Genomic DNA, 17,039 nt, shown 5'->3' with positions numbered 1-17,039 from the left:
CATAAACCAAAAAGATCCAAATTAAGACTGGCTAGCGCGCAAACCCTCGCAGCCTCGGGGACGCTCACGCTGGGGTCGGTGCCAGTGAGGGGCGGGGCCTCCCGGGTCGAGGCGGGGTCAAGGGTCAGCAGGCGGAGGTACGCCCAAGATGGCGGCCTCCATGTGCGACGTGTTCTCCTTCTGCGTGGGCGTGGCGGGCCGAGCCCGGGTAGCCGTGGAAGTCCGCTTCGTGAGCAGCGCCAAGGTGAGGCCGCGGAGGACCGTGCCGGGGTCCCCCCACCCGGCCCGGCCTTGGAGACAGCCCCACCGGACCCCATGCCTGGAATCTAGAGGCTCCTCTGCCGCTCGGGCGCTGCGGCCCGTTCCCGGCTCGGGGCCCGGGGGGTTACCTGTCCCCGCGCGCAGGGTTCCGGGGCGGTCATGCGGTGGGCCCAAGCCCGCTGAGTTTCCGTGCGCGTCACCTGCCCCCGTGGAACCGGGCCTTTCCGCCAGTGGGGCCGGGGAGCGCCAGGCCGGGGGACATTACTGCTGGGTCCTGGGAGCTGTGGGCGGGACGTGCTGGGCAGGGGGAGCTGCAGTACAAAAAGGCCTGGGTCCTCAGGGAACTTTTTGAGTGAGATTTGGGTGGGGGTTGAGGGAAAAGGCCAGGACACTTCACGAAGGGGCTTGGAGTGTTAAGGAGTTTGGACCGAAGCCCGTAGTAGCATTGAAGGGTTTAAATCAAGAGGGTGAAGTTTTGTTGTTTTATTATCGTGTTTTAGAAGTTCATTGTAGAAAAAAAAGCGCATGTAAGGAAAGAGAAGGTAAAACACTCAGAATCCATATTTGTGCAAATATGTGCATATTAAAACTGTATTTTTAGAAACTGCTTTTTGATGCAGCAGTAAATATTTCAATATCAATAATGCTACGTATTAACTTTTAAGAGTTGAGTAATAGTCTGTTTCATGGGAGGACCACTGTTCACTCAACAACTGCTCATTTATGGACCCTTATGTTGTATCTTGTTTTTTATTCCTGAGGTCAAAGATATTGGAGCTCAGTGTCTGTGCACACATCCTTTTGTTCTCACCAGCACTGAGTGTTTTCTTTCTTGGATATCTTTGCTGGTTGATTTGTGCTTTGTGATACCGCTTTGTTCTCATTTATATTTGTTTACTAATGAGGTTGAACAGTTGGTCATGTGTAGTGGCTGTGTGTATCCTTGGTCCTTGCCCTAGATGTCAGCCTTCTAGTCATCTGTCTCCTGCTCTCAACATCATCCTACTCATGCAGTTCCCGAACCCAGCCTTCCATTGTCCTCTTTTCACTCCAGAGGCATCTGGAGTGTTCCTCTCTTCCCGTGGTAAATCAGCTCCCATATCCTTGGCCTCCTCAGCTGCCCACAACTCCATCTCCACCCCAAGGCCTCCAGTGCTCTTCATTGGCTCACAGTTTGATGGCGTCTCAGTTCCGTCGCTCCTAGCCTGCAGAGATACTCACCTTTACTTTCACTTCACCCCTCTCTCTCAGGCCCCTCCTTGTTTTACTTCTTCCCTCTTACTTCATCACTTCAGCCACTCTCCTTGCCCAATTGTTCTGTCCTAGCCTTCTATCAAAACCCCAGCCCTGGAAGAATGAGTTGGCTTCCCTCTTCATGCCTACAACATCTGCTCCTGCAGAAGAATCACATACCCAGACCTGCTGACAAGATGGCTTATCCTGGGCTTCTTGCCTCTACATTCATAAAGTGAGAGTAGTTTGTGATTTTTTTTTTCCTTTATGGTATCTTCCTTAGGTTACCACATCAAAATTATGCTTGTTTGCTTTTTAATAGAGAGGCTTTCCATTTTTTCTCTGTTATTGAATAGTTTAAAGAGCACAAGAATTACTTATTTGGTTTGAGAGAGCTCGCTCATGAAACCATATAGCCTAGGGGTCTCACATGGGGGTAGTTTTTGACCACTTTCTCTATTGCCTCTATGGATATTGGCAGGAATGATTTCCAAAATCTTACCAATTGCTATGCCAGGGACATGACCAGTCAGAACAGAAACCTGACCAAATATGGTAGATGTCAACCAGGATGCTGTACTAATGCACATCAGGCAGGTATTGGCATTGCAAGTCTGTCTTGGCTTTCTTCCTTTTGAATTCACTTTTGGCACTTGATATTTTTCTGGAAAATAATTTAACAAAGAATTAATTTACTACATAGTCTTAGATATTTTGGTGCAATCTTTTTTTTTTTTTTAAACTTGAACTTTTCAAATTGGAGATAAACTTTGCATAGTTTGTACCCTTTCCATTCAGGTTCCGTTCTCTCCAGTCTTCTTGGTAATATGAATTAGAGTTGTTTTTCTTGAAATACTTTATATGTTTGGGGGATAAGTGGTTTCATAGAGGAACAACTCTGATTCTTCCCTTTGCTTTACTAAATATTTCCTACATTTGGTCCTCCAGAAGGAGGGAGAAAGAGATCAATATTTATTCAATATTGAGATTTGAGATTGTCAGAAGTAATGTGGATAGCTGTCCATATCTTGTTGTCCCACAGGGGAAGGCCAGGTTTTCATTTTGCTGGGTGGATCCCAGGGGCTACTAGGCATGGAGGTGGGCTTCTAGAAAGACAACCAGGCTGCATCCACGGCTTTGCGAGTGGTTTTGTTCCAGCTGCCCCACTGTACCATATTAGAGCTCCCAGAGTTATTCACAGGATTGAGATGTGTGGCTCACGGGGTGCTCAGGGCCTGTCCAGGTCTTTACATCCTGCTGCTGATTTTGGGAGGTGCCCCTGTCTATCCAGAGTGCCAGTGCTAGAAGGAAACCGGGAGCTACCCAGGAGGCAACGTGACAGGACATTTCACTGCTGTGTCAGTCATTTCCTTTATCTCTCTTTTCATGACAGTTCACTGTTGGCAGGGGCACCACTCCTCTGTATAGTGGGAGAAAGTGCCCAGCTGGGCCAGTAACTGCCTAGGTTCTGAAGCTGTCTCCTGCGTCCCTTTGCACATTTGAGAGATGGCAGTTCAACAGTTTTCTCATCCTTCATCCTGTACATATCCACAGTGCTTTAGACCAGTATTTCTCATTTAATGTGCATATGAATTGCCTGGGCATCTGCAGCTGATTTTAACAATGCAGATTCTGATTCAGTAGGTGTGGAGTGGGGCCTGAGATTCTGCATTTCTAACATCTCCCAGGCAATACCCATGCTGCCCAGTCCATCACTTCACTTTGAGTAGTAAGGAGCTAGAGTTCATGAAATTCCTTCACCTGTGTTATATCACTGCATCCTGGAAACTACCTGGTAGGTATTATTATAATACCCACTTTTCACATGGTAAACAGATGCAAAAAAGTGAAGCAACTGGCTCAAAGTTTCACAGCAAGTTAGCATTAGGACTGGTGCTAGGATTAGTCATTCCTTTCAGTGTAACACCTGAGAACTTGTTGGGTACCAGGTACTATGAATGCTAGGTGCTGTTGAGTACCCAGCTGACCAGGGAAGAAGGGCATATTCTCCTGCATAGGCCTCTCCCTCCCGTGCTGTAGGATTTCTATGCAACCCTGAGGGGCAGCATCACGACCAGGATCCTGGAGGGGCATGTGGGTGACTCAGAGAAGGCCGCCCTGTACCAGTTCCTGGTACTGGAGGCTCCAGCCTGCTGTGAACCTTGGCCCTGCTCTGGCCATCCTAAAAATTCTCTGATTAGTCTGACATGGCTGATGTGGTGGCTCTCTTCCCATCCCAGGCCCTCTGCTCTGGACAGGCTGGTAGAAGTGCGACTGAAACTGGGCAGAGCTGCACTTCCAGAGGAGGCAGTTATGGAGGGTGCCGACCATGCTCCATGAACCCTCCTGAGGCAGAGGCCTCTGATGCGAGGGAAGCACGTGGGGGTGAGGAGCCCTTGAAGCTATGTCCTCTGTCTCTTCTTATGGCCATCCTATTCTTCTCTGCCCTCTTAGGGAAAGGGGTTGTTTGCCACACAGCTGATCCAGAAGGGGGAGACCATATTCATCGAACGGCCCCTGGTGGCTGCACAGTTTCTCTGGAATGCACTTTATCGCTACCGAGGTGAGCACATCTCACCTACTCCTGAGGGCTGTTGGGCCCAGCAGCCTTTGCGCATGGAAGAGAGTACATACATCCCTACCGGCTGCCGTCTCTAGGACTCCAGGTGTTGGGAGGAAAGTGCGTCTTCCCTTGGAGAGCTGCACCTGAGAACCATGCCTCTGTCTAATCTCAGGCCATTTGGGGCTGTGAGCCTGCTGCAGAAAGGTTCTTCCAAAGTGCTCCTTGGGGGAGGACTGTCACTCAGGTGGAACTCAGTGTGGCCTATACTGTAAGGTACTAGATGTCGAGCTGAAGGGCTCTGTGCCAAAGTGGAGCCCTCTGCCGAGAGGAGACCCCATGCCCCTTGGTCAATAAAGGCTGTGTTAGGGGTCAGAAACAAATAGGACGCTCTTAGCTTTGCCAGTCACATGCTTTTTTCACACTTTTCTTGGGCTAGAGAAAAATCTGTGAAAGGAGGGTCACTCGGCTCCAGAATGTGGGGAAAGCCCAGTTTGGGGGCTGGGTGGGGAACCCCATAGACTAAGTCCCATCAAGAAGCAGAGAGAGTCTGCCGGGAGGAGTGGGGACTTCGGAGAGGGAAGAAGGCATCATCTATAATGCGTGTGAAATACATTCATTTAACATAGTCATTCATTCACTCACTTCTCATACTTTTATTGAACACCTTCTCTGAGCTAGGTGCTATATTAACCCTGGGCATATTGCTGTGAAAAGGACAAATGCGGCCCCTGCTCTCAAGACACTTAATTGTCAACATCTGGCTCTCTCCCCCAGCCTGTGACCACTGCCTTCGGGCACTGGAGAAGGCAGAGGAGAACGCCCAGAGACTGACTGGGAAACCAGGCCAGGTTTTGCCTCACCCTGAGCTGTGCCCTGTGCGCAAGGACCTGCACCAGAATTGTCCCCACTGCCAGGTGAATATCCCTGGGGGCTAAGCTGAAGTCCTCTCTGGGGAGACAGGAGTGAGGACAGACTTGGTCATGGCCCTTGAGAGCCCGAATGTAGGGAAAGACATGAAAAAGACATTACTGTGCCAGTTTCGTCCTCTGTTCCAGTCCCATTGTCTAGAAAATAGGCTTGGTGGGAGCTTGCCCTCTTCCTAGGAGCCTGGCAGGGGCCTTGCCCTGTACCTGAGAAGCAGTCTCTCCTTCCCACGTTTTTACAAGCCTGGGTCACGTGCCCCTCTCACAGGTCTCCAGAGCACTGTATGCTTTTTCATCTCACAATACCACTGACTACTGCTTAGGGGCTATTTGTGGAAGGAGTACAGTTAGAGGAGGTGAGACCACATGGGTGTCTGTGCCTCACCCCACTGCCAGATCCTAGGGTGCTGACCTCCACCTCCCCCAACAGGTGACGTACTGCAGTACAGAATGTCTGCTAGCCGCAGCTGAGCAATACCATAGGGTCCTGTGCCCAGGCCCCTCCCGGGATGACCCCCTGCATCCTCTCAATAAGCTGCAGGAGGCATGGAGGTAGGTAGCATTTCCTCTCTTCTTTCCTTTATCCTTCCCTCCCTGCCTGCCTTCCCCACGCTTAGTGGATGCAGCCATCTTTGTTAAGTTACCACCCCCTAGATTTTTCCTCCATTCTTAGGGCTAAACTATCACCCATTCCCTCTGCCTTAAATCTGAGCCGCCAGTCCTACCATTCTCAGCATTTTACACACTCCCAGGAAGAGCCCCATGAAGCCCATAGGGATATAAAATCCTGCCCAAGTCCTTGCCAATGAATTTCTCTCTTTGGTTATAAATGAGATTGGTAGGAAAGATTCTCTGTAGTAATCAGACTGGGCTTCCCTGAATTCAGCTACTGGGGAGGGAAGTTCTAGGCCAGGAAAGATTCTCTGTAGTAATCAGACTGGGCTTCCCTGAATTCAGCTACTGGGGAGGGAAGTTCTAGGCCAAACCTTTTTCTTTCTCCCCAGGAGTGTTCACTACCCCCCTGAGACTGCAAGCATCATGTTGATGGCCCGGATGGTGGCCACAGTGAAACAGGTGAGCCCACCTGATCTTCTCAGGGAAGCTGACTCCGGCCTCATTCAACCCTTGGCCTCAGTTTTCTTCTCACCTTAACCCTCTGGCTTGGATACAGAGTTCCTTCTGGGCTTCCCAAAGGAGAGCTGCTTGCTGTGTAAACCTTAGGAGTAGCTAACCATAAATCTAGCAGGGGACATGGGGGCTCATCTTGCCTGTGGTCTGTGATCTCTGGATGACCTCCTGTGCAGCAGCAATTCATACATAAGCACCCCCTTTTCAGGACTGTGTCTCTCAGATAAAGCGAGAGAAGCCACTCTGACCCCTTTAGTGTTGTTGCTCGTCAGCCTCATCCTCCTATTTTCCCAAGTGTCGTGAACTGGCTAGCTTGGCACCAGCTGGGAAGATGGTTGGGTGTGGGCAGGGTGGGCAGGAAGGGTCTACTTAGAAGCTCATGTGTGATGGTGTTTCTCAGGGCAGGGGTTTTAGAATGACAGCTTACTCCTCTCACGTGGGCAGGAGTGGCAGTAAAGAGGAGGGTGTCCGTGAGTCCATGTGTGCACATGCATGCGTGAGCATGTGTGAACCTGACCCTGAAGTATATTTGTTCACTGCAGGCTAAGGATAAGGATCGTTGGATCAGGCTCTTCTCCCAGTTCTGTAATAAAACCGCCAATGAGGAGGAGGAAATTGTCCACAAACTCCTGGGGGACAAATTCAAGGTTGGTCTCTCCACCTGACCCTCCCACCCGCCCAGTAGCCTGGGGATGTCCATGGCTACCTAAGGGAAGCTCCACATTTGCTGCCTTCCCAGCCACAGGAAGAAGTTAGAGCCTGGGTCCAAAAATCTGTTCAGAGACTTGTATTCCTGCCGCTATTTAACTTCATGACCTAATGTGGACTTAAAGTTGGGAAGTGGGGTGATGACAGAGGACAGAAGGGCTGGGTGCCCTGATGTGGGAAGGCAGGACCCCATGATAGGATAGCAGTGGGCGAATCAAGTGTAATGGAAAGTGGAGGGCTGGGGGTTCCACAGGGTCAGGGAGCGGTGTGAAACAATTTTAGTTGCCAATGTACTGAGCACTTGCTTCAAATCAAAGAACTATGCATTCTCCCTGAGAATAGCAGACTTCCATGCAGGAGCTGCCTGAAGGTGGAGGTAGGTGTGTGAAAGGGCGCTGGGGTGGGCCTTCCTGCACTGAATCTGAGGAAAGGAGGGGGAGGGTCAAGCTGGTCTGGAGGCTGGGGCAGGGAGCCTGGAGGGTGGTGGTGAGGACAGACATTCTAAGCCAGGCTGCCTCCGCCCTGCTGGTACAAGGGCTAGAAAATAGGGAGGAATTTGGGGTTTGCTACCCTGGGTTGGAACAGGCCAGTAGACTGCCAAGTCTCTTGGAGATAAGGATTTTGTGGCTTTCCTTTGCCCCCAGAGAAAGCTCGGTCTGTAGAGCTCGCCCTTTTTCTTCCCTTATGTGGTCTTATGGGCCCTGCCTGGGTGCTAATGGGAAATCCCCAGGGATGCACGTCTCTCCCTGCTTCCCCTAAACCAGGGCCAGCTGGAGCTTCTGCGGAGACTCTTCACAGAGGCCCTTTATGAGGAAGCACTCAGCCAGGTGAGTGTGGGGAAGGTGGGACCAATGGCCTCCCAGTCACTCCAGCACTCCAGGAGCAACCAGGTCAGCGTCTCCTACTGGGACAGCTAAGCCAGAGCAGACCTGGTCTTCTGGAGTTGGGATGGGACTGACTCACAGCAAACTTCCTCAACAGGAAGAAAAGCTAGTGGCTGTAACCTGAATGCTCTTCTCCCTTTTTCCCCACAGTGGTTCACTCCGGATGGATTCCGGTCTCTCTTTGCTCTTGTTGGGACCAATGGCCAAGGAATTGGGACCAGGTTAGGAGAGAATGTTCCAGAGCTGTTGGACTTGTCCCTCAGGGCTGGGGTGGGAGATTGACTGAGGAAGGTAGCCACATCTCTTTTCAAGACTAGGGTGGGGCAGGGTGTGACTCTGGCCAGAATGCTGGACTAAACTCAGTGGTGGGGGTCAGAAAGACTGAGTCTTGGGAGCACTTAGTCTGTTGGGGAAGGACACACCCACCCACCCCCACCCTCCCCCTGGAGAAAGAAATGGACTTAACTTGCTTGGAGTGGGGGAGCCCTGTGGGCTAGGCCTCCTCCTCTCCAACCATGGCTGCCTGGGACCCCCAGCTCCCTGAGCCAGTGGGTGCATGCCTGTGACGCTCTGGAGCTGAAGCCTCAGGACCGTGAGCAGCTGGACGCCTTCATTGACCAGCTGTACAAGGACATCGAGACAGGTTGGTGAGATGGAGTCTTGGCCTCACCCAACTTTGGAGACATCCGTCAGTTAGACAGTGGACACAGTCTTCCCCCAGGGAGCTCTGAGTTCGTGGTTGGGGAAGGTAATCCCTGTGTGCCTATGGGAAGCTTCAGATCTGTTTGCAGGACATACCCAAGAAATGGCTCCGCGATCCGTGCGGAGGCTTGATGCTGGGGGTGGGGGAGGGCTGGACAGTAAGGTGGTACCATTTATAGGAAAGCAGGGGTTGTGCCTCAGAGAAGCAATTTCAGGTAAAATAGTAGTGATTGGGTGGCAAGACAGTGGAGCCAGTGCCTGTCCTTATTAGCCTAGTTTCTTTTTCCCACCTATAAAGTGGATGCAATAACATCTGCCTATTACTGTCTTACAGCAACTGGTGAGTTTCTTAACTGTGAAGGATCTGGCCTCTTTGTGCTGCAGAGCTGCTGTGAGTCCCGGCATTGAGAAGGGGTAGCCTCACAGCTGCAGTTCATCTCTCTTGGCCCCTTCGGGGCTGGTAGAGTTGAGTCTAGGAGTGGGGTTAGGGCTGAGCTTCCTGGGGATTTCCCCTCAGCCTTCTCCTTCTATTATTTTTTCATTCATTTATTGGACTCTTGTGCCTTGATATAAAACCTTCCCGTGGGCTAGGCCCAGTGCTAAGGCAGGGCACAGAGCTCTGATTCTTGCAAAGGGAAGCCTGGGTTTTGCCCCACCACTGCCCTGTGAGCTTTGGTAGGAGAGTGTTTTGATAGCCCGGGAGGAGCTCAGGCTGGAAGGCAGTCTCATCAGCACCTGATGGAGGGGGCAGAGCCAGCTCAGACTGTTGTCTTTTCCAGATCCCAGCCTCCCACCCTCTGCTCTCCTCACTGCAAAACCTTCCTCCCAGGCTCTGGGGGCACTACTCCTCCCAAACTAGGCTCTCACAGGGCCTGGCTCAGCTGTTACCAGACATCCAATAACAGACAGGACTGAGTTAAGTGGCCTGGCACGGGCATCCCTTTCACAGCCCTGTCCCTCCGTTTGTGAGACACTGGCAACACATCTGAGGATCAAGTTGACCAGTGAGGAGAGAAGGGGCAGTCATGGCAGGAGGGGAGGGGAGTGATGCGGGATTGCATTAGTGCCTGTGCTCTTCAGGAAAGAGCACTGGACAGGGATATAGGAAACTGGGGTCCCAGGACCTGCCTAGCCCTAGCAGGGATCAGAGAACAAGGAAAGATGGGACCCAGTGCTCTGCACAGTTAAGGCTGTTATTTTTATTAGTCAACAATCCTCATTACCTGCCTCTCATGACCCAGGCAACCACAGCTGTGTCCCCAATGCAGAGACCTCCTTCCCAGAAAACAACTTCCTTTTGCATGTCACCGCCCTGGAGGATATTAAGCCAGGAGAGGTGAGGGGGCCAGTAGCCGTCGGGGTGGGTGGGCAGTGGGCCTTGCAGGTTCTCTCCAGGAATTGGGAGCAGCAGTGGCTACAGTCCCAAGTTCAGGCTGTTGGGTTGAATCCCCACATGCTCCAGGACATGAGTCTTCCCCATGAGTATACTCTAACCCCACCCCACTTCAAAAGATAACTCCAGAAAGCCTCAGAGCAGTGTTTCAGAGACAACTGTGTGCCTAAGTTCTTGTCCCCAGCTATCTTTTGATCAAGGAATCTGCAGCATCTAAGGAAGCAGGACATGGCCCTTTGTGGCTTGGACTGTGGGGTACTAGTGTGGGTGTGGGGTCCTGGCTCTTGGAGCTGTGCACGGAGCCTGGCTGAAACTTCTTTCAGGGCAAGTAGCTTCACACCAAGATAACCTCTGCCCCAGCCACAGACCTTGGCCATGGCCCAAGGCCAAGCATAGCCCCCTGTCTCAGACACAGATTGTGAAATCCTCATAGTGGCCTCTGCTGTGAGCACAGGGGAATGGATCAAGGTGACCTGCGCCTTCGCTGAAGGGCAGCTCCGGCTCCTGGGGACGGGGCAATGGTTGGACATAGGGCAGAGGTTGGGGAGGCCCTAATCCCATCTGTTAGAAGCACAGACTGTCAGAGCCCACCTCTCTCCTGCCCGTTAGGAAATCTGCATCAGCTACTTAGACTGCTGTCAGCGGGAGCGCAGCCGCCACAGCCGCCACAAGATCCTCAGGTGCCAGCTGGGGGTGTGGTGGGAAGCCGGGCTCTGGGCTTCTCCGTGCTGGTGGCTGCCTGACTTTGTACCCTCACCATCATCCCCCCCACCCTCTGCAGGGAGAACTATCTGTTTGTCTGTTCCTGCCCCAAATGTCTGGCAGAGGCTGATGAACCCAACATGACCTCTGAGGAGGAGGACGATGAAGAGGATGAGGAAGGAGAGCCGGAAGATGCTGAGCTGGGGGATGAGATGACTGATGTGTGATGTCATCCTGCCTGGAAGTGGTCCTACCCCAGACCCTGCCAGAAGAGGGGACCTTCCCCCAGAGCAGAGGCTTGGAAGGAACTCCCACTCCTGTTGCCTGCTTTCCCCCCATGCCAGCTCTGTTTCTTCCAGAGGGTAAGACAGGCTGGACCCTAGGCCCTCCACCTCCCGCCAGACCTCATGCCCAGGACACTGCTGATGAGCGGCTCAGGCTCTGCGCTGTCACTGAGCCTCTCAGAACTGGCCTCCCCCTGAGGTATGGGTGTAAGTGGCTGGAACCAAGGTCAGGGCCTAACAGTGTTTCTTCCCCTTGGCCCCATGGCCCCACTTACTCATCCACCTAAGGCTTCACCCTTCTCAACTCACTGTTGGTGGGGTGGTGGTTGGGTCACAAAGTGGCAACCTGCGAACAGCCTGACTCCATTGAAGAAGAGAGGGGGTTAGACACCCTTACCCTCTTCCCCACTAGCACAGCTGGGAGAGGCAAGAGGGAGGAACTGGGCCTCCAGAGCACCTTCTCTAAGGCTTTCTGTGGGGGACACTGAACCAGGGGCATTACCTCCTTCTGCTCACCTCCCCACACCCACCATTTAGACATCCGGGGAGTAGAGAATCTCCCCAGACCCCAGAATCTGTCCTTATGCCTTGCCTCTCAGGCCCTGGCACAGTGGCTGGCCTCACAGGGTGTGGAAGAGGTCTCTGCCTCCCTTGGGAGGGACGTCATGACCCCTTCCTCCCACCTTCCTCCCACTGGGGACTCTAGCAGCATGGCTGAGTTCTGGGGGATGAAAGGCCTGTGCTCCTTAATTTAGGATGTCCTAGAATCTTCTAGAGCATGGGTCAGTGAGGGGCTCTCCTAGTCTCAGTCTCCATCTTTAGGATCATTTAGGAACACTGAAGTCTTCCAGAAACCTAGAAGAGCTAGGCTAGATACTCAGATTAGTCCTGACTCTCTCCCTCTCCTCCCCAGATTAGCACTACCCCTTACTCTTGGGTTGGAAGCTGTGGAAATTATAACCTATCACCTGCAATTCCTTTCTGCCTACCTTTCCTGAGGGGCTGCCACATGCCCCTGCTGAGGGATCCCAGGGAGGGCAGGTGCCGCCCCACAGGCCCTTTCCTGCATCGTGAGCCAGGTGGAATCTGCCTGTCTGGCCTATTGGGTTCTTAATCCTTCACAGTAGCCAGCACCCCCTCCTCCCCACCTGCCCACTGTTCTCAATAAAATATGAGTGGTGACAGGCCTTTGCAGGAATGCTTTGTGGAGAATGGCTTGACAAGCTGCTCCAGGAAGGCAGCAGTCACACGGGTGGTGCAAAAGTGCATAGGATAGAGCAGGTGACTGCAGGAGATGGGAGCTGCAGCTCCCCAGTTTGGGTTCATCCCTGGTCTTGCCTATACTCTGCTGTGCAAATGTTTCTAAAGTCCAAGAGCAGGGCTCTTCTGAGGTCCAATGTGGATCCTCAGTACCAGGCTACAAGATGAGGCTTTTGCTCAGGGACTGAACTACAGCTTCCCAAGTTTTTGAGCAGGAGGCTGTTGTGATCCAAGATTAGCAATCTGAGCACTGGTCCTAAAGGACCTTGGGCAAGTCATGTATCCTCTCCGGGCCTCAATTTCCTCCCTTCAAAACAAGAGCATGGGACCAGATAAGTGTTTGAAGGCCCCTCCCACCCCTGTGTACTTTTACTCTAGGACACAGTTACAACCCTGATGAGAGGCTTTATTGCTAAAAAGTCAGTGAGGGTTTATTATGTAGTCCTCAAACACCAGCTCCTTATACCATTCCAGCAACTGCTGTGAAAGACCCTGGGTGGGGAGGCTGAAGCCAGGTGGGATGTGACAGGTCTCAGATGGCTCTCAGACCACCTGCTGTTGGCCCCTTTAGTTCCAGACCCTAGCCCATAAGACCTGGGGCCTGGGTCTTGCCTCTTCCCATAGCATGAGACACCTTAGGAGCCCAGGGGAGGGAAGGCCAGTGGTGTGTCTTCCTTTAACTTAGCCAAGGCCCAAGCCCTTTTCCTCTGCCTGGCTCCCCCAGTCCCCAAATGCTATCCCCAAGTCCCAAACAGCAGAATTCCTGGATTTTCCCCTTCCCAGCCCAGAGTTGCTTATGGCTGGAATGTGGGACCAACTCTTCTACCAGAAGGTCCAGGGCGGTTGCAGCAGCTCAAAGGTGGGGATGCTGGTGACATTGACTGGGATGGAAATGATGGCCCATGGCAGCCCATGCTGTTCCAGGGAGCGGCGGATCATGTAGCTGGGAGAGCATGAAGAGAGGTGGTGATGGTCACTTTCCTGACACCCCATTCTGCCCCACTGTCCGCATCACTCTGGGAGTTCCAGAGCCTGAGGACTTTTTTGGCCCTCCAACCAGGGCATCCCAAGATGAGGCTTGTGGGTAGGGACTGGTGATTGCCCTTGACCTCCCCGAGTCATGGCACCCAGCCTGGTGCTGATACAGCCAGAGACAAAGAGCCCTCACCCATCTCGGCCAAGCAGGAAGAGGGCGGGGATGTCAGCTGTGCGCTGGGTACTGTCTTGGATCATCTCCACGTAGAAGCTGTCATTGTCAACTGCGTTGTCAGAGATGATCACTGCCCGCCCACCATGCTCCTGCACCACCCGGGTCTTGGAGAGGAAGGAGCAGCCCCTGGAAGAGGTGGTGATGAGACCAAAGGAAAGGCAGGGTCCTAGCTATCCATTCCCCAGACCACCACCCTGGGAAGATGAAAGGAGGACCTTGGAGGCTTTTTGATAAAGGCTCACAAGTAAATGGCCAAAGGCTTGGATAATCTTAAGATGTTTCTTAAAGACCCTTAAAAAGATGAATTATTTAAAAGCAGCTATTTCAAAGCATCACCACCAACATTGATCTCAGAATCTACCCTATGCCTGCCTTCCCCTTGTGCCCATGCCTGTCCGCTCCTTACCCCCTCTCCACCAGAGCGATCTGGTCCTGGATGAAGAAACCGTTGCTGAGTTCCCCGCAGGCCTCTGAAGGTTCAGCAGGGACAAGGTGAATCTGCTCATACCTTGTGTGCTGAAAGACATTTAGACAGGTGAGAGTGTGGGGAGACACACCTGCTTTAGGACTGGGCCAACCATCCCATCTTATCAGCTTCTCACAAAGTGTGAGGGAAATGAACGATTTCTGTGTACTGGACACTTGAGCATTTTTACTTAATTCTCACAAAGGCCTGTCTAGTCCTATCCCACCCTGCCTTTCCCAGACATAGGAAGGGAAGTTGGTATGGACCCAGAGAGGGGAAGTAACTTGCCTTGAGTCATGTAGTTCAGAGGTGGAGCTAGCAGAGCCCTTGGTTTTTCACTACTTCGTGTCCCTAAGAAGATAGCTTTTCCCTCTGTGGTGCCCAGGTCTGTATTATACCCAGAGGAATAGCTGGAAGCCCTTCCTGGCTCTGTAGCCCCTGGAAGACAGCTGGATTCTGCCCCCTTCTCTGTCCCAGCACTCAGGTATGGGTTGAAGTGATGAGGGTCACCTCGGCTTAGTGCGGGGAATGTGGAGACAGGATCAGAGATGAGGGGGCCTCCCTGAACTTACAAAGATACCACCAAAGTCCTTGGCAGGCGTGGCAGTAAAGATGTATCGAATGTCCCCAGGACTCAGCACTTGAAAGTACAAATAATCATGGATGCGTAAGCCTGAAAGGTAAAATGTACAAGTGAGAAGGCTCAAGGGGAAAAAGCTGGTTCAGGTTCAGATCATGGACCCCATGCCTTCAACGGGGCTGGTTAAGGTCTGGGCCCAGAGACCCAGCTTCAGCCAGTTGGGTCCTGCAGGTGGGTAGGATAGATGGTCTCTGCCCTGGAGAGGATAGAGTTGATGCAGACAGAGTTAGTAACCCCAGAGATTTACAGCTGCTGCTGTTGCTGCTTACACAGGTGAGCCAGGAAGACATAACTCCAGTGTTAACCTCTCTGAGGATTAATTCATTCATCTTTGCTCTGAAGCAGACTTGGGAATTTCAAGATGGAGATGTGGTAGCCTGCGTACAAAGCAACTCTCACCAAAACTTAAAAGTTGACTCTGGTTCCACTGCCATCCTCCTAGTCCAGCCACTATCATTTCTTGTCCTGGCTGTTGCAGCTTTTTAACTGGTCTTTTTTTTTTTTTTTTTTTTTTTTTTGCGGTACGCGGGCCTTTCACTGTTGTGGCCTCCCCCGTTGCGGAGCACAGGCTCCGGATGCGCAGTCTCAGCGGCCATGGCTCACGGGCCAAGCCACTTCGCGGCATGTGGGATCTTCACGGACCGGGGCACGAACCCGTGTCCCCTGCATCGGCAGGCAGACCCTCAACCACTGCGCCACCAGGGAAGCCCTAACTGGTCTATCTTAGCCTCCATTTTTGCTCCCTACGGTCCATTCCCCCAATAACTGCCAGGGATTTTCTTAAAACATCTTAAGGCAAATATCATGTCACCACTTCAATACCCTTCAACAACTTCCCTTTGCACTTAAAATCTAAACTTAACTCTGGTCTGCAAGGCCCTGCTTGATCTGGCCCTCCAACTTCATCTCTTCCTATGTTCAAGCTACACTGCCCTCCTTTCAGTTTCTTCACATCTCCAAGGCTTCTTACAAGTTCCCTCACCCTACCCCCACCTCTACCCCTTTATATGGCTCACTTCTATTCATCTACCAGGTCATAACTTAAATGTCACTTAGGGAAACCTGCCCTGTGACTGCCCTCCCCTTATGCCCATTCAAAATATACTTTTTCTCCAATGACACTTCTAACATCATTTGTAATTATACAGTATTTGTAATTTTTTGTTTATTGTCTATCTCCTGCACTAGGACAAGGGCCTAAGTTTGTAACTTCATTCAATACTGTATCCACATTATCTAACATAGTGGCTAGGAGACAGTTGGTGCTCAAAAAGGTTGTTGAATGAATGAACGGCTATTTCCAGCTCTACTGTGTTGAGGAAGGGAATTGCCAGAATAACCAGATATTTCTGGGGTGTGGATCTCTTTAGCACCAAAGTCTAATGATTTACCTGAACTTGAGTCCCTGGTTTCCTTAGCCCAGAGAGACTGAGGAATGTGAAAAGGTGGAAGCTGCTGCCACAGGTCTGTTAGTCAATCAACAAACTATCAAGTCGCTACTGTGTGCCAGCGTTGGGATGGATTGTGGCTTTTGCTGTCCTTTTCTACTGTCCAAAATCAGCCACCCGGTAGAGCTCCACTGGCTTGGCACTGGGCTACATATATGGCCTTTTATCCTGGGAGTGAAGACTTCCCATCGGGTACAGATACACTCCCAAGGAAGCTTTCCTGGATTAGCACTAAGCTTCCCCTCCTCCCCACATACATCTTTGCCTGGCCTTTGCATCTGCTGATCTGTGTAAATCAAGTGTAGGTATACACATGTGCTCAAGTACGTATATGTTTATGTTCTCGTGTAGGTGCAAACAAGTTGGGTGTGTACGTATGTGCTAGTGCCTGTGAACCCACGTGTAGCAATGTGTGGCCCCGTTTATGTATGTGAGTGCTTACGTATCTCCAGCTTGTAGTATCGCTAGTTGCTCCTTGTTCCTCGCCGCCTTCGCCACCTAAGTCAGCGCTAGTGGGGGTAGAGGGAGTCTTACTTCGACGTGGGGGGCTGAGGACTCACAGCCCAGCCTCAGGCCGCACACAGTTCATGTCCCTCGGGAACCACTACTCACCCACTCCAGGCGCCCGTTTCTGAACCTGCCCTGCTCCGAATTCGCGGGGTCCCCAAGGTGACCCGTGGAACCCGGCCCGAGCCGGGCTTAAGCTGGACCGCCAGCCCCGCCCTGAAGCGCAGCCCCGCCCGTTGCCGCTCACCGTGGGCCGCGACGCACGCGGGGAGCCAGAGCACGAGACAACACCAGCCCGCGGCGCCGGGGACCATCTCCAGGGCCCGGCCCGGCGCCGCGCTTCCTCCAGCCGCCCTGCTGCGCGTAGCTCGCCGGACTTCGGCCTGACAGCTGCTCTGGACTCCCGCCCCCAGACCCGCTCACGCCGCTGGTTGGCGCACCGGAACGAGGCCCAGGGCTGATTGGTTCTGACGCCTGCTCGTGTAGCCACATTTGTCGCCCCTGTGCCCTAGCCCACTTCCTATTGGTGGAGAGAAGTGGGGCCGAGGGCTAATTTGTTTTTAACTCTTGACTGCAACTGCCGTCCCTGCCCCAGCATTTCTCTGACTGGATTCGACTCCGCAGGACCTCGCTGGCGGGGGGGGGGCGGGAGAACTGTAGGTGGGAGACCCGCAGGACTCGCCTCAGCCGCCGAAAGTCTTGGCCAATCAGCTCGTGCGGTCTCGGC

The 17,039-nt window shown here is 52.5% G+C and overlaps 2 protein-coding genes across 4 annotated transcripts; one reads left to right on the top strand and one right to left on the bottom strand.

The window, feature by feature from the left end:
- The first annotated feature begins 135 nt into the window (after positions 1-135).
- SMYD5 (SMYD family member 5) lies at positions 136-12,326 on the top strand. 3 transcript variants are annotated; one of them, XM_029232131.1, is made up of 13 exons: positions 136-244; positions 3,949-4,057; positions 4,832-4,971; positions 5,411-5,532; positions 5,985-6,054; positions 6,651-6,755; positions 7,581-7,643; positions 7,851-7,921; positions 8,237-8,343; positions 8,737-8,793; positions 9,644-9,738; positions 10,405-10,475; positions 10,577-12,326. In XM_029232131.1, the coding sequence occupies exons 1-13, from the start codon at positions 149-151 to the stop codon at positions 10,722-10,724; spliced, it is 1,254 nt and encodes a 417-aa protein (XP_029087964.1). In that variant the 5' UTR covers positions 136-148; the 3' UTR covers positions 10,725-12,326. The 3 variants fall into 3 exon arrangements, with proteins under 3 accessions (XP_029087964.1, XP_029087963.1, XP_029087965.1); XM_029232132.1 differs by having other exon boundaries at positions 144-244; positions 8,737-8,742; positions 10,577-12,316; XM_029232130.1 differs by having other exon boundaries at positions 10,405-12,316.
- A 103-nt stretch (positions 12,327-12,429) lies between these two features.
- On the bottom strand, positions 12,430-16,774 carry PRADC1 (protease associated domain containing 1). Its single transcript, XM_029232134.1, has 5 exons — positions 16,560-16,774; positions 14,290-14,390; positions 13,658-13,767; positions 13,210-13,377; positions 12,430-12,984 (listed from the first exon to the last, which is right to left on the bottom strand). The coding sequence occupies exons 1-5, from the start codon at positions 16,624-16,626 to the stop codon at positions 12,864-12,866; spliced, it is 567 nt and encodes a 188-aa protein (XP_029087967.1). The 5' UTR covers positions 16,627-16,774; the 3' UTR covers positions 12,430-12,863.
- Positions 16,775-17,039: the final 265 nt, after the last annotated feature.

This window comes from Monodon monoceros, unplaced genomic scaffold (assembly GCF_005190385.1).
Source record: "Monodon monoceros isolate NGI ecotype Baffin Bay Population unplaced genomic scaffold, NGI_Narwhal_1 Super_Scaffold_19, whole genome shotgun sequence".
Lineage (NCBI taxonomy): Eukaryota > Metazoa > Chordata > Mammalia > Artiodactyla > Monodontidae > Monodon > Monodon monoceros.
The sequence above is the reverse complement of the archived record's forward strand: the minus strand, read 5'-3'. Positions and strand labels throughout refer to the sequence as shown.